This window comes from Gastrolobium bilobum, unplaced genomic scaffold (genome assembly GCF_033153095.1).
Source record: "Gastrolobium bilobum isolate Gb01-03AN ecotype WA unplaced genomic scaffold, APGP_CSIRO_Gbil_v1 utg21399, whole genome shotgun sequence".
Lineage (NCBI taxonomy): Eukaryota > Viridiplantae > Streptophyta > Magnoliopsida > Fabales > Fabaceae > Gastrolobium > Gastrolobium bilobum.
Genome location: NW_026897686.1, coordinates 91,287 through 112,776, shown reverse-complemented (window position 1 = coordinate 112,776; position 21,490 = coordinate 91,287). Strand labels below are relative to the sequence as shown.

At 36.7% G+C, this 21,490-nt stretch overlaps 3 protein-coding genes across 3 annotated transcripts; 2 read left to right on the top strand and 1 right to left on the bottom strand.

The window, feature by feature from the left end:
• Window positions 1-8,894: 8,894 nt before the first annotated feature.
• LOC133309317 (serine/threonine-protein phosphatase 7 long form homolog) lies at window positions 8,895-9,314 on the bottom strand. Its single transcript, XM_061510079.1, has one exon. The coding sequence runs from the start codon at window positions 9,312-9,314 to the stop codon at window positions 8,895-8,897; it is 420 nt and encodes a 139-aa protein (XP_061366063.1).
• A 3,218-nt stretch (window positions 9,315-12,532) lies between these two features.
• LOC133309318 (uncharacterized protein At2g39795, mitochondrial-like) lies at window positions 12,533-16,610 on the top strand. The gene is made up of 3 exons (XM_061510080.1): window positions 12,533-12,833; window positions 15,708-16,048; window positions 16,142-16,610. Exons 1-3 carry the CDS (start codon window positions 12,576-12,578, stop codon window positions 16,299-16,301), a joined length of 759 nt encoding a protein of 252 aa, XP_061366064.1. The 5' UTR covers window positions 12,533-12,575; the 3' UTR covers window positions 16,302-16,610.
• Window positions 16,611-18,726: 2,116 nt separating this feature from the next.
• Window positions 18,727-20,835, top strand: LOC133309316 (NADPH-dependent aldo-keto reductase, chloroplastic-like). Its single transcript, XM_061510078.1, has 7 exons — window positions 18,727-18,858; window positions 18,992-19,042; window positions 19,157-19,233; window positions 19,451-19,538; window positions 19,789-20,064; window positions 20,165-20,410; window positions 20,582-20,835. Exons 1-7 carry the CDS (start codon window positions 18,727-18,729, stop codon window positions 20,666-20,668), a joined length of 957 nt encoding a protein of 318 aa, XP_061366062.1. The 3' UTR covers window positions 20,669-20,835.
• Window positions 20,836-21,490: the final 655 nt, after the last annotated feature.

The window sequence follows — 21,490 nt, the reverse complement described above, 5'->3', positions numbered from 1 at the left end:
TTATACAATTAAAATTTCGAATTTTGAAACTTATTTAACTAATGACAAACAGATAAACTTGTATTCCAGAATATGCATAAACATTACTTTGTCTACAGGAACACTCCTATTTGAAGTTAAACACGGAGGAAGTGATTACCAAAACACAGCAATAAAAAACTACAATTATATTGTTCAATCCCAAACAATCTCCAAAACAAAAAACAAAAAACTTTCAAGTGACGTTGTTCCAGCTTCCAAGTGACATTGTTTCAGCTACGCGTCTTTCAGAACAACATCAAATCTAAACAGAAACAAAAAAGTAATGACGTATTAACAGACACATCACACTCACGATTATAAATAAAAAAAAGTTACACAAAGAAAAAAAATAATGGGTAAGTACTCAACTCTTTCTCTAGCTTAATCTTCTTAGGAGGACGGACAACTGATGAATTAAAATCGTCTTGAAGGGGATCATTAGGATTCATTAACGGCGCCAGCATTGATAGCGAAATATCACCAACGTCTGCACTATCACACGTCTGACTTTCCACATCCTTGTCAGAAACAAATATTGTTTGAAATTAACTTATATTTTGCAATAAAACTGCATGCAACATTTTTTTTATTAATTCACAAGCAATAATTTTGAGATACCGTAGCTCTTTCCGATTCTGCTGATGCAACGACACTGTCGCAAGCCTTGTCAAATAATCCTTCATCCTGCATTTAAAAAAAATATTTTGTAAAAAATCAAATCCATTGAAACACAAAATGAGAACAGCAAAACCTAAATAGAAATAATAATGTTAATAAAAAAATAACTCACATTCGTATCCACAACAGTCTTAAGGAAGTATGTGATTACAGATTCGCTTATACATACTTTAGAAATCTGATACCTAGGCTCACTGTATGAGTCCAAATTATTTTTTTTCACATTCACTTTAAACAACATGGATTTATCAATAAGAACATTAAGTTCCATAGGATAGTGCTCGAAATCATCACCCTGCAAAAAAAATATTAATGAAATTTTAATAAGAACTTTAAATGAATAAAAAAATGAGTGGAATAAGAACACAAACCCTTTTGAAATGCTGCTCACGTAAATCCGCAACACTCATGCCCAACAAAGCAACACAGTCTCTATCAAACAGAATGGAAGATGCATAATCAGTGTGATCCACAGCTCTCAACCGCACACAAAATCTGCAACACATGACCACCGATTGTGTTATTTATAAATAAAATGAAGGATCTAATAATAACAACAACAAAAATAGATATAAAATCTTACTTTGGATAATAATCATCAAAATGTTTTTGGCAGTTTTTACAATATCATTTCTCGAAATCTTCATAAACAGAATATGGACATTTATTACAGGAATTGTACCACCATTTATATTTGCTCTCAATCGATTTTATGGTTCCATAAGTAATGCAAGTAGTAACCTCACTGCAATTCTTAACATTGCTGATACACTTCCTTTCCGTCTCTTTCGGGAAATCATTCTCAAAAGAATATGAGGACTGACTTGATAACTGAGACAACGTGTAACCCGCTATCAATGACATCAGACGAAAGCCTAAAAAACAACAACATTACAAATAATCAGCGATAAATAATAAAGAAAAGAGCAGAATAATGGAATAACAACAGCTCGCACCTTTTTTTGAAGTCGACAATCTCTGGTACACTGGGACCGATAATTATCCTCGTCGTATACTTTGTATTTGTTATTCCAATTTTTCCTTTAAAATTTATTATTAATTTCAAAACCATAAGGAGGGAGATAACTAAAACATTCCATTATGAAATCATAATCAAATATTTATGTGAACTCACCCCTGAAACCCTTTATTCTAGCAAGTTGAACTATCATCACGTTTGGAGGAGATTGATTACTCCCCAAAATTTGTTGCACCTGGTCCACGTAGTCCTCCCAAAGAGTGCACTCGAGCTTGTGACCTCTAGTTGCACAGTTTTTGCAACAAATCACAAAATAGAATTTTACATCAAATGAACATAACACATAACAAATAACCAATAGATACCTGAGGTTATCAAGCTCCACGACAACCATTTTTGTCTTCCTACCGGAGATAATATGCTCACGAACTTCCCCTATTCCAGAAACTAAACCGATGACATCTATACATTAAGGATGGTTAGACAGATGATATTGTCACACAAACAACAAAAGCATGACTTAGTGGACAGTTCAAAATCTACAAACCTACTAAATAAGGGGAATCAGAAGACTCTTTCTCTATAACGTCAAAATCTACAAAATCAAATCCATTGGTGGGAATAACAGAATCAATAGTGGATTTTACATCAGTCCTCAAGTTGAAGGACAAACGATAATCATGCTCAGTTGGCCTGAAACTCCCACTATTCAAACCAACTCCAAAAATTTTTATGAAATAAACTTCTCCTTCGTGAATTTTGTTACGGATATTTAAAGAACCCTTGATAGCAGCGTGGACCCTTCCACCCTACAAAACACATGCATAGATTAGTACATTTTAAAAACATGGACCGCAAACCAACAGTAATATAAAAAACAAAACAAAAACAAATACCTTTTCATCTAACAGAATCATCTTTACGTTGTCGTCCAAATTTTTTTGCTGAAAATTAGGAACCTTCCATGTTCTAACAACTATAGCCTTAATCCTCCACTCCTCCTTAGAAGGATTAAGATCCTTAATAAAATCATACTTGGAATACATAACCAAACGTATATCAGGTAATATTGGCTCAAAGCCTTTGAGGACAAAGAAAATAACGAAATAGAGACGCTTCCAAATACCTATTTATACACGAATATGCACTATTCCATTTAAAAAATTAAAATTAGATTTTTAAAAGAAATTTTTTTCCCACCATCCATATTTAAATTCAAAATTTTAAACCATTTCAAATTTCGAATTTTAGATCAGATGACGCATTCCAACATAAAAAGCAATTAAATCAGCTGATTTCTTTTTGGATACCAATGTGATGGGCAGTGGAACATTCAATGTCTTGTCTGCCACCACAAATGGTTATTTAATTATTCGATTTAAAGATTAAAATTCTATTTTTAAAAGAATTTCTTTTCCCACCATCCATATTTAAATTAAAAATTTTAAACCATTTCAAATTTTGAATTTCAGATCAGACGACCAATTCCAACATAAAAAGCAATTAAAACACTTGATTATCCAATTAAAATTTCGAATTTCAAAACCATATTTATTAATTAATTATTCTTTTATGTGTGCCACCACAAACGGTCATTTAATTATTCATTTACAAAATTAAAATTTGATTTTTAAAAGAAATTCTTTTCCCACCATCCATATTTAAATTCAAAATTTTAAACCATTTCATATTTCGAATTTCAGATCAGACGACCAATTCCAACATAAAAAGCAATTAAAACACCTGGTTATCTAATTTATTTTGTCTGTCAGCTCTCTTGATTCTTGATTGTTATGATATTTGAATCAATTATATAACAAAGATAATGTCTTTGTTATATCATTATTGTGTATATATTTTTTTTTTAAATAATCATAACGAAATTGTGAATTGAATGACGATCAGGTCTTCAACAATTGTGAAATTTGTTTTTGTTTCTATTGATCTCCATGAATAGAGATCGTGAATGCATGTCCGTGAAAAGCGTTTTCTTTTATTGAATTTAAAATTTCAAATTTCAGATTGTGCAAAATAAATACATAATTTCGAAATTTAATTGATAAACCATTTAAAAATTTCGAAAATTCAATTTTTAAAAGAATATTGGTATGATAGTTTATCTGATAGAGTTTTCTTTTTATTGAATTTAAAATTTCGAATTTCAGATAGTTTAACTGTCGTATTGGGATTATTGTCAATCAAAGATTTTGTTTTCTTTAGTTTCCTCTTTCTATTGGCATTTCGATACTAGGTCCATATATATCGTATTAGGATTACTGTATATTTCCTCACCCCCTCCATTCAATTCACACCTCTTCTCTCACTCTTCATATCTCTCTTCTCCACCAACATTTCTTTATCTTTAATTTAATATTTGAATTTTAGTTGTAATTCTATTTAAAAATGAGTTTAAATCCTGATTCTGTTCGTGTTGTGTTATATTACAATGGTAGGAAGGTAGAAGGTCGACGAGGTGTCATATTCGAAGGTGAAAAAAGGCCGACACGTATCCAACGCAACACAACCATTGGCGAATTGCATCAGAGAATTCGGCAGAAGTTAAGTCTTCAAGACAACCAATGTATCACTGAGATCACGACAAGGGTGTGGCAAGGTGATAAATACATTAGTTTGAAAGTGCTTGACGATGAAGACTTGGAGATGACAATGGAAGAATTTTGCAACCAGTCAAGGACAGATTTTCTAGAGTTGTATGTCGACATCGTTGCAACGGAGAATGCTCCCATACCGGTGAGGTCAGTTTATTTAAATTCTCCCCGTCTTCCAGCTTCTCCTGCCGCTCATGCGTCTCCAGTTGGTATCTTTTCTGAGGGAGATGAAAATGATCCGACTTGGGAAATGCACGACGATGATGACGATGAAAATATGGCAATGGAAGAACATCTTCTGGCGGAGGATGCTAGTGCTTCAGAAGGAGATGAATCTCGTGAGATGGGTGCGTCTGAAATTCCAATATTCCATCAACCAGTCGTCGCGCAAATGCCGCAGTTGAATGACGTTGCGTCTGCTCCGTTTGGTATTCCACAAGAAGGTAATTGTTCCCATTTGTATACTGCGTGAATAAATAACTGATTTAATGTTGCCTGAATTAGTAGTAAGTTCGTATTAAAAAATTATAACCCGCAATTGCAGGTGACACAGATGTTATTCCTTTTTGGGAAGGAATTCCGCATTATTCTTACATTGATTGGAGTTATCAGAGCGAACAAGAATCATGTACTGATGGTTCGGTGTCTGGATCGGCTTCAATACAAGGTCCGTGGCAACTGGGTGACATGTTATTTGTCAATCAAGAATTTGCGACAAAAAAAGATGTCCAAATGGCACTTAAGCACAACCTTATTAGGGAGCATCAAGAAGCCATTGTAATTGAGAGCACGCCTGCAAAGTTGTCCATGAAATGTTGTGCGTACGATCAAGGTTGTCCGTGGCGCGTAAGGGCGATCAAACCGGTGTTTCGTGAAAATTGGAAAATAACGAGATGGGGTGGAAAACACGAATGTGTGAATGAGCACATTTCCCAGGGTCATAGACAGCTTGATGCGGACGTTATTGCAGATCTCGTGATAGGTACCTTTTTGTATTTTAAATGTGTGATTGACCACAAATGTGTAATTAAATTCGTTCGATGTTATCGAGGCACTGATATCCTCTTCAATGCAGGGATGATAAAGTCTGAACCATCTGTGTCAATCTCTTTGGTGCAAGAAAGGATAACTGCTAAATATGGCTTTCAAGTTTCGTACAGAAAGGCGTGGTATGCGAAGCAGAAAGCGATGGCAATTCTGTACGGTGATTGGGAGGAATCGTATGCTTTTTTACCAAGGTGGTGCGAATACATGCTTCGCTTTTCTCCAGGTTCATTTTATCATATACAAACTAATGATCTTTATGCCGAGCAGAGCTTAGTTTCTGGAAAAAAGGTTTTTCATCGCATTTTTTGGACGTTTAGACAGTGTTGTGAGGCGTTCAAATTTGCCAAACCCGTCATCCAAATTGATGGAACACATTTATATGGAAAGTACAAAGGGAAATTGTTGGTGGCCACAACCCAAGATGGTAATAATGAATGTTTACCGATCGCATTTGCCATCGTAGAAGGCGAAACTTTGGAAGCATGGGATTATTTTCTCGTTAATATTCGTGCTCATGTGACTACGATGTCAAACATATGTTTAATATCCGATCGGCATCGAAGCATAATATCTGCTGTGGAAAATAACCCTACTTGGCAGCCGCCAAATGCGTATCACGTATTCTGTATTCGTCATATTGCAAGCAACTTCAATCAAAAGTTTCGAAATGAAGATTTGAAGCGGATGTTAAAGAATTTAGGTATACTCATTGACTGAATGCTTAATTATTTCTTTCCATTATGACTGTCAATTTATGTTTAATTCGTTTATGTCCAATTTGTGCAGGTTATACTCCAGCAATGGTTGATTTTGAAAGGAATCTTGCGAGTTTCCGTGAAAGTAGTCCTCAAATTGCTGAGTGGATAGATGCGATTCCTAAGGAAAAGTGGTCGCGTGCCTACGATATTGAAGGACGGAGGTACGGTCATATGACAACAAATTTGGCTGAATCTGTCAATAGGGTTTTGAAGGGGGCCAGAAATATGCCTATAACAGCATTGGTTAAGCATACATATAGCAGATTGGTTGCATATTTTGTTGAGAGAGGAACAAATGCTCTTGCACAACTTCAATCAGCTCATCGTCACTCCAAACATGTTGTTGAATTGGTCAAGAAGAACCAGGTAGATGCAACAGGCCACCACGTTCGTGCATACAATGTTGAACATACTGTATTCGAGGTTGACGCAGGTTGGGAACGTTCATATTCTGTCAACCTCCCACAGAGATACTGTCAGTGTGGAAAGTTTAAGGCCTTTAAGTATCCATGTAGTCACGCTGTTGCTGCTGCGTTAAGTGTTAGGCAGAGTGCGTTCACTTACGTTGACGACGTCTTCTTGATAAATAACTTGGTCGAGGCTTATTCTTTTCCGTGGGAGCCAATCGGAAACGAGGAAGCAATACCTGAAATTAGTGGTGCAAAGATTATTCCTGATTGTACTATGTTGCGTGCAAAAGGTCGTCCAAAGTCAACTCGCATCCGCAACGAGATGGATGAAGTTGAGACAAGCCAGAGCCGTATCAGGTGTGGACTTTGCAAGGAACGCGGCCATAATCGTCGGCGATGTCCAAGTCGTGGGAGAAACGAATGATTTGCATATTATGTTCATATTGTTGCTGTTGGTTATGTTATTGCATGAATTGTAATGTCCGTTATGTTGGACTTTTTACTTTCCGTTTATGTATGTTTTTAAGCTTGAATTATTAATTAGCTGATGCTGTTAGTTACCGTAATATAAATCCGCAAAGAACGATAACCAAAACATAGTGAATAGTCCAAATAATATAATAATGTAGCGTCCACAATATAACAACATGCTACACTCATATGACATATACAAAAGAACAAAATAATAACAATATGAAACAGTCCACAACATAATGAATAAACAAAATGTCAATGAAACTAGGACCACGGTGGCCATGGCCTATGTCGTGCATCCCTATCTGGCAGTATACGTCTGTCCCAGACTGGGTCACCCTGATGGTCCTGTGGAGGTGGAGTGTGGAAGTCATCCATCGCCGCACGGATGAAATCATCTGATGGTCCTGCACTGCTGCCCGGCACATCAAAAGGGGTGTGTCCCTGACTGTGAGAATCCGTGGCTAGAGTCTCCCCACTGTCATGGCTCTCTGCAACAAGGCCTACAGAGCGATACAACTCCATCGTGTCCTCTGCAGACCAAAAGGGGTAATCGGCATCAAGTCCCTGTGAATAGGGCTGGAAATCAGGCTGTGAGGATGCCGGATCCGCTCCTGCCATAGCCATCGGACTAGCCTGGAAAACTGGCTCCTGCCCGCTCATGTAAGGGTGCTCAGACGCCGCCTGACTAGGACCTGCCGCATACTGCGATCCGTGATGATAAATCGGCTGTGACCCGTAAGTAGGACCAAATGCTGGAGGTCTAAACCATCCCTGAGTCTCGACCACTGGTCTAGGTGCTATAATCGGGACAGGCTCAGCAGCAACTCTCTCACGTGTACGTCCTAATCCCCGTCCCTCCCGTCTATTACGAGGAACATCCACGATCAACTGAGGATCAGGCTGAGTCTGCACGGGGGGTGCCTCAGGTCCAGGCTCATCAACTCGTGAACTCTCACGAAACATCCCAATAATCCGGCCTATCTCCTCGTGGATATACTGTAGTCCAAATCGAGGAAACTCCTCCGCCGTTGTTGCATGATACAGCATTTCAAGACCGTCAATCTGCATATTACGAAAAAATGTTAGAAATGTGAAACAAATGTAAAATAAGTACAAAACTCACCATGCGCCCTATCTTTGCTGCCCTCCGTGATATGTAGCGCTTTCCCCTCTCTCTGTACCACTCCATGTACGCATGATTAGGTGACATCAAACCATATAATGGAGGTGGCAGTACAATATGCTGAATCCTAGTATTCCATCGATCAATGTGAGCCCTGAGCTTACGTCTCCAGTTCTCTTCAACCTTCCCCCGTAGAGTATGATCATGTATTCCTCTCAATTTTCTAGATTTTTCCGGGATGGGTTGATTAAGACCAAACTGTCGCATGCACCTATCCGGTTGACATGCCTCAACTGTGTGGAAGTAGATAATAGGTGTGGGAGCTAGCCACAGATACTGCTGCTCTGGAGTCACGTCAAGCCACTCATATTCTATATACGGCTGCCACACCACCTACAAACAAAATGTGAAACAATATATAATGTTACAAAAAAAAAAAAACCCATAGACAAATAACAACACCGTAAGTATCTAACACCAAACCTCATCTCTACAGAGTGTGTCCAATGTTGCCCGATAATGGGTGACCTCATGAGGTTTAAACTTTTGTACAACATTAAACCTGTCAATCAAAAACATTATCAACCATACATAATCGTCCAAAGTCAAGAAGTATACAGTTAGTACATACAATATTAACCATACATTATCGAAATCAAATGAAGTAAATAAATCATACCGGCATCCATTATGTGTGCCCGACTCTGGATGAGGAGGAAGGGGTGGAGCAATGGGTGGGAATCGTATCCATGCCCAAATTTGAAGGAGAATATGGCAACCACCCATGTCGCTTCAACGGGCGTCTGTCACTTCACACAAATTCCTGAACAAGTGTGTCAAAACTGCAGATCCCCAGCTGAATCGGCCAATGTCCTCAAATCCTCCACCTAGCAACGGGACAAGCCGGCAACCAAAATTGCTACCTCCAGACTTGTCCGCCAGCAACCAAGTCCCCAACATCCGGGCAATGTGGGCTTTTGTGAAGTAGATCTCGGCAGCATGATTCCCTTCATGATCAGTCCACCGGGTATAATGTCGATCCAAGAATGAGATGCGGAGGTCGCCAGAATGATGGAACTCACCGGCCTCTGGAACATGTCCAAAAACAGCAGCACAAGCAGCGTGCCAATCCTCAAAGGTCGATCCCATGACGACAGTACCGTCGGTCGGCAAGCCCAAGATGCCTGCCACATCTTGTAAGGTGATCGTCATCTCACCTTGGGTCATGTGAAAGGTATGTGTCTCTGGTCTCCACCTCTCGACCAGTGCACTAAATAAAAATGTATCTATCTGTGATAAATTACGCAGTTATCACGTGTTAACGAATTTTATTATTTAATTACATAAATACAAAACGACATAAATAACATACCTGGATATGTTGCATCCTGGCAACATGTATGAAACCCGCCTGTCTGAGGTACTCTTCCACAACCTGTGGAATAGCACCGGTAGGTGGGCCCCCTTGTGGCTTCCCACGCCTCGTCTTAATCTTTCTTACATGCTCTATTCCACACTCGCTGTGAAATATGACCTTTCTGCGTCCTCTGACGAAGGACCTCCCACCTGTAGGGTCCAGGTACGATCCACATGCTGGGATCGGTGGGCTCTACATCCGAATCAGATCCCGAAGAAGATGATGACTCAACCATTATCCTCAACTAACTACAAAGTTATGCACTCCCGCATTAATAACATCATACATACGAAATTTACAAAGTCTCTAACACTATTTATAAATCACTAATTAATATGCTAAACCCTAATACATAATTAAAAATCAGTAATAATAATAACTACGTAATAATAATATTACTATATCATTACAACATTCATAGCATGACACAAAATTTCTAAGTGACTATCCTAATGTTCCAAGTCTCTAATATACAATCAATCCTAACATGTATTACTAACTAGCACTGTAATTTAAATGTATACATATGAGGTATTATGACCTTACCTACGTTGGCAGAGCTTCGCTACGAACCGCGGTTAGAGAGAGGTTGGAGAAAGGTAAGAGAGGTAAATGAGTAAGGAGTGAAAAAAGAAAAGTGGGGTATATATAGGTTGCACATGAGACGCCCTCTTTGGGCGTCACATGTGACGAGGGCGTCTCATTGTGCAACAGATGTGTAATTTTTTACAAAACAGCATTAAATGCGTAATTATTTTAATTAATTACATTATTTTAATTTTTTTGCCATTTTTTAGATATCGAGGGAAACACGAAAGAGCTCTAACTCTGAATTTTTTTAATAAAATTAATGCATTACTTTTTTTTAACACATCCAAATAAATGGATTCCAAATACACCATCAATTAATTATTTATTTTTTTTAAAAAAATTCAATTGAATATATATATATATATGTATGTATATATATATATATAAAGGGAATAACATCTATCCTTTTAAAGGATATAAACTTATATCCTTTTAGATCCTAATCGTTGATTTCCGTCCATCAACGGTTATAATTTATTGGATTAAAATTATTAATTAATTAATAATAAATTTGGCCAAATAGATTATAACTGTTGATGGACGGAAATCAACGATTAGGATCTAAAAGGATAGATGTTTTTCCCATATATATATTATTAATAAATTATGAATAAGATTTTAGTTCAAAAATAATTGAATTAAAAATATTAAAATAATTAAAAAAATGTTAAAATTTTGTCGTATGTATTTTCACACTGCAAAATAATTAAATTTGTTTATTCTAATAGAATAAGTATTAGGGTAAAAAAATTTAAATATTAATTTTTTAGTAAAAAATTACGAAAACGTAATCGTCTTGAATGTATATACAAATCTATAGCACTCAAATATGCCAGATATGGTGTGTGATCGGTTGGAGAGAGACACGTCCCACAAGGGGCGTGTTCTAGGAGAGAGACATGTCACATGCCTGCATAATCTATAAATATTCCCTTTTTTATTTTTCCCTCTTCACATCTTCTCTCTAAAAATAACCTCTAACTTCTCTCTAAATTTCGTCTTCAGCTTTTTGTGCAGCAAAACTTTGTTACTCAAATAAGTCTCAATACCTGCGTACTATTTTTAATTACAACAATAGATATATTATATTAGTGACGTAGGAAATAATTAGTGGCATAGAAAATGGTTAGTGGCTTAGAAAATGGTTAGTGACTTAGGTTAGAAAATGGTTAATGACTTAGGAAATGGTTAGTAACTTAGGGAAGAATTGGCCACTCACGCCCTGATTAGGCAGGTTTGTCACGCAAGTCACGCCTCATGTGTTGTGTCTCTCTCCTCCAAATCACGCCTCTTGTGGGACGTAGGGGTGTTCATCAACCGATCCAAACCGATTCAAACCGCGGAAACCGAACCGAAAAACCGATAACCGAATAAACCGAAAACCGAAAAACTGACAACCGAACAAAAACCGCAAATTTTAATTGGATTGGATCGATTTTCGGATGGGTTGATGAAAACCGATCAAATCCAAACCGATCCAATATACTAATTTCCCTCTACTTACTTGGTCCTTTCCCCAATCATAGCCCAAAAATTTCTAAACCCAAGACCCATTAACTCATCAACTAAACTCAAGAAAAAACCTAGTCACGTCTCATCAATAAAATTTTATCTATGTAGAGCTTCATATCTCATTGTAAGAAAAATAAAAAAATATAATATCGTTTACTGATATTTTTATATTTCAATTTTTTTTTACAAAGCCAATATATACAAAAGATGTTATTTGCACAATAATCATGAAAATAATTTTAGGATATTCAAAAAACCGAAAATCGATCCAATCAAACCGAAAAAAATTGGATTGGATCGTATCGGATTTGAAAAAAAATCCAAACTGAATGGATGATTATATGATCAAACCGAAAGAACTGGATCGGATGAGTTTTGCTTCCAAAACTGATCCCATCCAGACCGCGAACACCCCTAGTGGGACGTGTCTCTCTCCTACAACACGTCTTCTGTGAGGCGTGTCTCTCTCCAACCCGTCAAATTTCAAATTTGACATGTCATATGAAAATCGTTAAACAAAAGAAGATCGTTGACTCTTATTTGTAAGCATGTGACACCATTGTTCTTTTTTGATCTAACGACTATCAGATGAGGTGTTAAAATTGAAATTTAACACTGGTATCAAAAGATCCTACCTCTCTCTCTATATATAGGGAGGATTATATTTACAATTTTTTTTTACAAACTACATTATGTTCTCCCAGAAGAACACTAGGTTATACTATGTTCTCCCTGAGATAAATAGTATAATTTGCAAAAATTTGTAAATGGACCCTTCCTCTATATATTTATTCAAAACGATCATATTTCCATAATTGGTTTTATTAAAAAAAGCAATATTTTAATTTTTTTTTTCCAGTATTGGTGCTAATATAAAAAAAGACCCACAGAGGAGAAACCCCCAAAAACCCTAACACTAAACCCTTTGCGTCTTCTCTTTGTTCAGCACTGAAATGGCCATGTACACTGTGCTCCGCCGCGTCTCCTCCACAGTGTGGCCTCTGGCTGCGCGGCGCGTCATGGGGGCATCATCTTCTAGAACCTTACACAGTGCACTCTCCGTTGGGCTTCTCCATAGAGAGACAACTCTTATTGTTCCTTCTCTTCGCTTCGTAAATGCCTTCGCTACGAAGACGAGCGCAGATGATAATCTCATTCAAGTCCTCCAATCTGAAATCAAATGCGTCCACGATGACGATCACGCGCAGCAAGTAATTTTTCTTTACTTCTTTTTTCTTTTTCTTTTTTACACATTTTATTTGAACCCCCCCCCCCCCCCCCCCCCCCCCCCCCCCCCCCCCCCCCCCCCCCCCCCTTCCCTACTCTCTAGTCACTGTAATTTTCTTCGAAAAGTTTGTATCTTTAGCTTTACCTTTGCATTTCCCCATGAAAGTTTTTTTTTTCTTTTTTTTTTTCTTTGTTGGGGGTGGGTGTTGTATCTAGGATTGGCAAGACGGGCCAACCCAGCTCGATCCGGCCCAACCCAACCCGCATTTGGCTCGAAAAAATCAAATCAAGTTAGGGTTGACTCAAAAAAAAAAAAAAAAACGAACTAAAAAATCCAACTCGACCCGAGCCGGTTAGGGTTGGCTCGAAAAAGTTAGCTCAAAAAAATGGTTACGGGTTGGCTCATTTTTGGCTCGCGAGTTGACTTCTGGATTAGCTCACGGGTTAGCTCCTGGATTAGCTCAAAAGATGGGTTTTTGTGGAGCTAGTCACATCTGTTCTTCAAAAAATGAGTTTTTATGGAGCTAACACAATATTATCAACATTGCGAAAACTATTGCCTGATAGATCAAATGGTAAACACAATAACTAATACAAACAAATGGTAAAACACAATTATTAACAGAGCAGTGTGTAATTTGGGCTGTACATGATGAATGATGCAGGAAGGTGAGGAGAATTCAATCAACAGAATTATATTATTAATAAAGAGCCTCATTATACCACTAATAATAGCCCCATTAAATCACCAATAAACATCCATAAATACCAATTACATTACTCATAACACCATTATTAAATACGACTTTTCCACTTTCAAACATGCAACCCAGACTGCCCTGAGCCCACACTCAAGGTGAGTGAGTTCCACTTGCTTCTCCTTTTTTATTCTCTGATTAACGGTTTCTTAGTTCGCTTAAGTAATTTGCAAAAAGTAATTCTGGTCCATTCTTAAGCAACGAATAATAATTTTCTTATTTTTTATTAATTCATTTTAACATTATTTTGGAGAAATCAAAGTTAGGTTTTTTAACAGCTCAGATCCTCATCAACTTTCATCTTCTCTGACTTTTCCTGCTAAAGGATTTTGTGCCGGTACTATCTATATCTTAAATCAAATGTGTTTTTTTTTTTTTTTATTATAATCGTTTGAAACATTTATGATGATATTATTCATAAACATTTATGAAACATTTATGTTTATGATGATATTAATTCATAAACAAACTAAGCAAACAGAAAGAGTAAGGAAATGGTGTCGCCTGGTCAGAAAAGAAGAAGAAAGAAAAAAAAAAAAACCCTCAAGTCGTCGCCGGTGTGTGTTGCGTGACTCTATTTGTCATTTTTTATTTTTTTAATTAAAAAAAAAGGTAACCCGCGAGCTGGCTCGTTTCACCCGCGAGTTGGCTCGTTTGAGTTCGGGTTGGCTCGGGTTGGCAGCTCATTTTTGGTAACCCAACCCGGCTCGTTTTCTGCAGGTTACGAGCCAACCCGACGGTTTGGCTCATTTTTGACACCCCTAGTTGTATCTATTGTTAGAGCAAAATGACGTGCTTTATGGGATAAAGTTTGGTTGCTGTTCTTGTTGTTGTTATTGGTGGTGGTGGTGATGTTGAATTTCCCCTATGTTGTTGCCCCTTTTGAAATGAGCTAGAACTTCGCAGATAGTTGATGTGTATGAAGTGGTATAGTTAAGAGTTCAAATGGGTTGTGTGTAATTTTCTGTTTTATTTTTGTCCTGAATTGGTGACATCGGATGGTGTCCTGTTCTTCACAACATTGGTGTGGTTTTTGTAAACTGCTTTGCTTGTCTGCATTTACTGCTCACTTGGTTTTATATGCTTAACCATCATTGAGATTCATCGTTGTGGATATCATAGTTTGGCAATATTATCTGGGTCCTCATAACTGCTGCTGTTGTGCATTTCTGATTTTAATTTTTTGTTCTTGTGGTGGTTTAAGATAAATATGTTTTTAGTGACATATTTTTATAATTCTGATTTTATTTTTCTCCATATATCCAACTCTGTCTTTCATAGTTGTGTGGTATTCTCTGTCTTTGATTCATTTGTATGTTTGAGTTGTTTGTGTATGGTGGTTAATGAAACTCTGCTGTTTTTGGTTACTTACCAGTTACCAAACATGGTTTTACTTGCCTGGATTGAGAAACTTTTTATTTCTGTAAGATATATATTACTTATGCAACTTTCATCTGGCATCATGTGGAAATTAGGTTGGAGATCAGTTAGTTTTCTTTCTCGGTGTTTACATATGCTCTCTTTTTTCATTTTTCCCCCCCACTTCCCAAACCTAATAGATTAACTCATTCTCCTCTTACTTCATATCTTTGACTACAATCACTTATCTCTTTGTGAACGTATGACTTTTTTTACATCATTTGATTCCCTTTGGGCTTATACTTTATATGCTATGATTAGTCTGGTATCAGTGCTGTGTTTTAAGGCATGCTTTCTAATTATGTATTTTATCTCAACAGCTCTTTGAATGCAGCTTTTCAAGGGGTAAAATGAAGTTTTTATTTTTTCTCATTTGAAATGATGTACGAATTTTAGAAAACATCATGATATTGTAAAATTATTTAAGTTATGTTTGGTATATGAAAATATACGGCAATAGTGTCTTTTAGAGGCGACCTTGCACTTAAATTGTGTATTTTAACAAATAAATATAAGATGGCAAAAATGAAGAGCAGTACAACAACATGCAGTCATAGTCTAGGCATAACTGTGTTGGGAATATCATTGTTTGTTTCTGTCCAGCCGGAATTGCTTTTTGGTATTTACAGTTATGTTAGGTCACTCATTGAGTTTGTTGTCTCTTTTGTATAACTTTTCCAGGTTGAAATCCCTGATGATTTTCCTTTTGAGATTGAGGACAATCCTGGAGAAAGAACCATACAACTAAAGAGACAATATCAAGGTGAAATTATCAAAGTTCAAGTTGACATCCCTAATGTAGCACCTGAAGAAAACGAGGACGATGATGATGGGGGGGATGGTGGTGAGAAGAATGATAATGAATCTAGCATTCCCTTAGTTGTGACTATTTTTAAAGGAAATGGAGTGTGTCTGGAGTTTGGCGTGACTGCTTTCCCTGATGAGATTTCCATTGATAGCTTGTCAATAAAGCAGCCCGAAGATTCTGAAGATCAGCTGATATATGAGGGACCTGAGTTCACGTAAGTATTTAGTAATATATGGTATTATCTGATTTTATCATATACTGACCCTTTTACATTTTCTGAATATATCTGTTCCCTTCTTTTTTGCAGTGACTTGGATGAAAATCTGCAAAAGGCTTTTCACAAGTATCTTGAGATTCGGGGTATCAAGCCAAGCACAACAAACTTTTTGCAGGAATACATGATTAACAAAGACAGCAAGGAATACTTAATGTGGCTCGAGAACCTGAAGTACTTCATTGAGAAATGATTTTAGAAAAGAATTGCTTCTTACTATTGAGATTGTGAAACGTTGAAAAAAGCCCTTGTTTTTGGTGTACAAGTGTCGTCCTGTATCATGATTGAGAATTACTGGTGTTTGCAAACAATTCTAAAAAACTTTCTTGGTAAAAGCGTTGTGTATGCTGCCCTTTGTACTTTAACTTCAACCCTTCAATCAATAGTCGCTGGGTGGTTGTCCCATTTACTGTTTACCTTTCATCGTTGAGATGTAATAAGTTTAATGTGTTCACTGCTATTTGTAGTTTGGCTATCACAGCCCATCATTGTCTTAATTTCATCGAGGATTTGCTCTTTTATACTTTCACTCATGCACGTTATTCATGATTACCCGATTCTCTTGCAAGGCTGGATAGTTAAGAAAGGTGTAGAGAGTAAAAAATATTGCCTTAGAATAGTAAGAGGCTGGTAAAAATTTGGGTGCATCAATATGAACTATGCTTGGCAAGGAAAACATACTAGAGACCCCTGATACTTGGAATCTTCCCCAACCTCACATGAAATTGTTTATTTCCCTAATCTAAACTTTTATCTACAATAAAAAATATCAATGTAATTATGGTGTGCCAGCACTCATTATTTATCATGGGCGGCTATGTAACACCGATACGACACGTGACACGACACGACACTCCGACACGTCAATCCTAAAAAATTATGGATTTCGACACGTGGGACACGTTTTAATATTAAATAATATTTTTAATTTATATAGTGTATATTCATTTAATATTTAATAATTTAACAAAAAAATGAAACTAAATTAATAATAACCCATCAACACGTTATAAAGATGGAAGCTTTAATAAAAAAAATAAGAACTGGGATGAGAGAGAGATATAATATCAGATAGAGAGATCAAATCATATTAGAGTGAGAGATCAGAGAGAAGAAGATACAACAAGAGCGTGATAGGAATTGACAACAATAATGTTGAGATGATCTCTTATCAACTTAAGGGGAAAAAAGACAAAAAGACAAAATTGATATGATTAGGTGGAAGCTTTATTAATATATTTTAACTTTTTAAAAAAAGAAAAAAAAAATTTAAAAAAAAATAAATATTTTTTTTTTAAAAAAAATTAAAAAAAATTACGAAAATGCCATTTGACCGTGTCAGACACGGTCAAATTCGCGTGTCGGAATGGTCAACGTGTCGGAAAAAGTCAACCGCGTGTCCGACACCGTGTCGGAGCGTGTCGCCGTGTCGGAGTGTGTCGGACCCGACTCTTTCTGTTTTTACAAGTATCCGTGCTTCCGGGCGGTGTCAATGTAGTGCATGTGCTGAGAAAGGGTAACTAGCCAACGGATTTCATGTTAAATTTGGATCTTAACAAGATGAATATGATATCCATTGGAGTTAGCCACTATATGTGAAGATTGTTTTGGAACCTCCTTGCAAATAGAATTTGCATAGCTTCTTGTGAGAAGGGAAATGGCATAGGCCAAATTACAAGCAAACCGACCTTAAGGGCAACTTAAGATTCAACATTGCTTAGCTTCTTAGGAAGAGTTAGCATTGCTTTCAATTTCCTTCTTAGGAATACAATAATGTTTAATTTTTCTTTTTTAGTTAGATTCTATGTGCTGAAAATAAATAAGATAAAGAAATTGAATTTTGTTGAGATTGTCAAATACAACATGTAAAAATTAATGAAATTCAAAATAAATAATGTTTTGGCAAAAAAAAAAAATGTCAGTATAAATTCTAGAGTCACAAAAATAATTATATGGGTACATTCTTTCTTTCTTTCTTTCTTTTCTGAAATAAATAACTGCTAGCCATATTTTTTCACATACAAAAAAATCTCATTATATTTTTTAAAAACAATCAATTTTTATATTTGAAAACAATTTATCAAAAAGAATATGGTATTCGATTAATCAGGCTATCAATATCATTTTATTTTATTCTTATATTAGAAAGAGTTGCAGATATAAACTAGAACTTGGGATATTTCGAAACTATCTGGCATTTTGATTTTCCTTGAAGCTATCTCGCTTTTTCAGAAGCATAATCACGGGAATCCCCATTGCCAAACAGTGACTTGAGTATGTACAACTTTCCTTCTTCAATCGTTTTCAAATATCAATTCATTGGTTGCTCCGAAGTTCCTGTTAAAAGAGTCATGCAACGATCCAACTTTTTTGCCTAAACCTTTGGTCCATAGCACATACCACTCACACATATAAAGATACATTCAAATAAAACATAATTTTTTTTAGCAATTTGGCTCAAAAAGGGTGTGTATTGCTGCCTTTGGATTTAAAATCTGTTTGTTCTCTTTGTTGTTTTTTTTTTTATTTGTTCAATGTTTAATCACTTTGATTCTTATTTTCTCTCTAAAGATTTGTGTTGTTTTCTGTACCTTGCTTAGGGTTATATGCAAGAGAACATGGACAAAGAAACTGCATATGGGCCTCTACATTTTGATCTGAATACTGGTGCAAAGATGCCATCAGTTGGCCTTGGAACATGGAAAGCTCCACCAGGTGTTGTTGGTGATGCTGTTGTTGCTGCAGTCAAGGTGCTTTCTTTGCATTTTGTGTCTTTTTATTTCTAAGTTTTTCTTGAGATAGGGTTTCATAACAAGAGAATTGGGGGAGCTTCATGTGCTGACTTTTTTCCCTTAATTGAAATTGTAACAATGCTGTTTACAGGCTGGCTACAGGCATATAGATTGTGCTCGGGTATATGAAAATGAAAAAGAGGTAAATTGTTGTTTCCTAATCCTGAAGTCAATAAAATTTTTTTTGGGTGGGCAAGAAAATTTTGTTTTGTTTGCTCTGGCTATCTTGGTACTAGGAAGTTTGTATTTGATGCAGGTTGGTGAGGCATTGAGGACACTGTTTTCTACTGGGGTAGTGCAGCGTAGTGAAATGTTTATCACATCAAAGCTATGGTATGTGTTTGGACTACTTATCCCCAAAGATAACTGACCTCACTTTTTTTGAATTGATGTACTTGGGAGCACTTAATGTGAATTTCATTTACTTATTTGATTTTAATGAAAATATTAGAATTCAAGAAAAATGAAAGATAAACCTAAAATCCCATTTTGGTTTTCTATCAAGAGTAATGAATTGCCTCTGGTTGCCTTGAATTTTTTGTCCTTACAGGATCAGTGACTGTGCACCTGAAGATGTCTCAAAGGCACTGACTAGGACTCTAGAGGACCTGCAGCTTGACTACATTGATCTATATCTTGTATGGTTTTTGATTTTACCTGCCTCTAGCAATGATTTTATGATGTTTGATATTTTAAAAATCACTCTCCATTCAACCTCAACTAACGAGAGTAGGGGTGAGAGCAATCCTTGTACCTTGCATATTTGTAAAGAGGCTATTTCCCGGATTCAAATCCGTAACCTTTTAGTCATGAAAGAGCAGTTTTACCTCTGCTCCGAGCTTGCCCTCTTATGATTGATGATTTTGATAGTCAATTATTTTGTCACAGATGCATTGGCCTTTTAGAACAAAACCAGGTTCAAGAGGTTGGGACCCTGAGGTCATGGCTCCCTTATGTCTTCCAGAGACATGGAATGCAATGGAAGGTTTGTTTGCCTCAGGTCAGGCACGCGCAATTGGGGTGAGCAACTTTTCAACTAAGAAGCTGCAAGACTTGCTCGGATATGGTAAGATCCCACCAGCAGTTAACCAAGTTGAATGCCACCCTGTCTGGCAGCAACCTGCTCTTCACAATTTGTGCAAGTCTACTGGTGTTCATCTCACGGTATTATTCTACTGATCTAAATGATGTCTTTTGGTCCTGTATTTATGTATTTGAGGTTCTGTTGATTGTATTTTGTTAAGAAAAAAATGCTTTCTTACAGGCATATTCTCCTTTGGGCTCTCCTGGATCATGGGTAAAGGGTGAAATCTTGAAGGAGCCAGTGTTGGTTGAAATTGCTGAAAAACTTGACAAGTCTCCAGCACAAGTGGCTCTGAGATGGGGACTCCAAAGTGGTCACAGTGTTCTTCCAAAGAGTGTACATGAATCTCGGATCCAGGAGAACCTTAGCTTATTTGATTGGTGCATCCCTCCGGAGCTCTTCTTAAAATTCTCACAGATTCACCAGGTTTGAATGCCTTTGAAAACATACAAATTAATCATCCTCGTGCACACGTTTATAAGGATTCATCTCATATAAATAGCTGTTTTCTTTTATGGCCAGCTCGCGTCGTGCACAAGTTTATATCAACCTTTTTTTTTTTGTTCAGTTTATTCATTTCTTTGTTGTGTGATGCAGCAAAGGTTACTTCGAGGGGACTTTGCAATCCATGAAACTTTGAGTCCTTACAAAAGTCTTGAAGAATTGTGGGATGGTGAAATATGATATGGAGATTGTTTCTCATTCCCTATAGAAGAAGCTGAGGACTTAATTTGACATTGAATTCTTATTGCTTGATGCAAATTGAAGGAATGTCTCTCCTATCAACATTTATCTTGCCCAAAGACAATCATCCCTCTTCCTAGGTTTATTATGTGAATCTCCATATATGAACAGAAGAAAAGGCTCATTCTGTTTTTTTTTTTTTGGGCTGAGTCCTTCAATATTCATTTTCCTTTTATCTATGAATTTGATATTTCATTGGTGGTATTCAGTTCTATTAAACCGTATAATGATACCTCAAGGGTATGCGCTCAGAGATATCCTATGGATAGGTATCTTGGTTGGCTTATAGCCAATATCCCTATCACTGCGCACAAGTAATAGGCTTATAGTCGAGATGTGGGTGTGTGCACAGTGTGGACAGAAGTAGTAAATGAGTTCAGAGTATGTACCTGGGGTCTTTAACCTCTTATTTATAAGGGTTACCTGCCTAGGCTTGGGCCTTTTGAGCTCCCCAGATTGCATTAGGGTTCAGCTCCCTTTCTGTTGGGATGTGATTCTTATCTTGTGCCATTTGACTGTTTAATGTTGTTGAGATATTCATGAATCTATCTCTTAGTAGATTCTTAGGTGAGTAGTTGGGATATGATATTCATATCCATAACAGGTGAAAAAACAAACAGAAAACAACTGCTCAACAAACTTGAAGTTGATTATAACTAGAGAAAAACAAGACACAGCCGAAAACAACATTTACTACATTAGTCTAGTGAGTTTTACTTGATGCATTTCATTTTGCTTCAAGCACACGTCAACCTTTCTCCT

Bases quoted from the DNA above. Each gene is read 5' to 3' on its own strand.
- LOC133309317 (XM_061510079.1), bottom strand. From the start codon at position 9,314: ATGACGATCACCTTACAAGATGTGGCAGGCATCTTGGGCTTGCCGACC.
- LOC133309318 (XM_061510080.1), top strand. From the start codon at position 12,576: ATGGCCATGTACACTGTGCTCCGCCGCGTCTCCTCCACAGTGTGGCCT. The intron at 12,834-15,707 runs GTAATTTTTCTT...TAACTTTTCCAG, and splicing joins ATGACGATCACGCGCAGCAA to GTTGAAATCCCTGATGATTT. The intron at 16,049-16,141 runs GTAAGTATTTAG...TCTTTTTTGCAG, and splicing joins TATGAGGGACCTGAGTTCAC to TGACTTGGATGAAAATCTGC.
- LOC133309316 (XM_061510078.1), top strand. From the start codon at position 18,727: ATGGACAAAGAAACTGCATATGGGCCTCTACATTTTGATCTGAATACT. The intron at 18,859-18,991 runs GTGCTTTCTTTG...TGCTGTTTACAG, and splicing joins CTGTTGTTGCTGCAGTCAAG to GCTGGCTACAGGCATATAGA. The intron at 19,043-19,156 runs GTAAATTGTTGT...TATTTGATGCAG, and splicing joins TATATGAAAATGAAAAAGAG to GTTGGTGAGGCATTGAGGAC.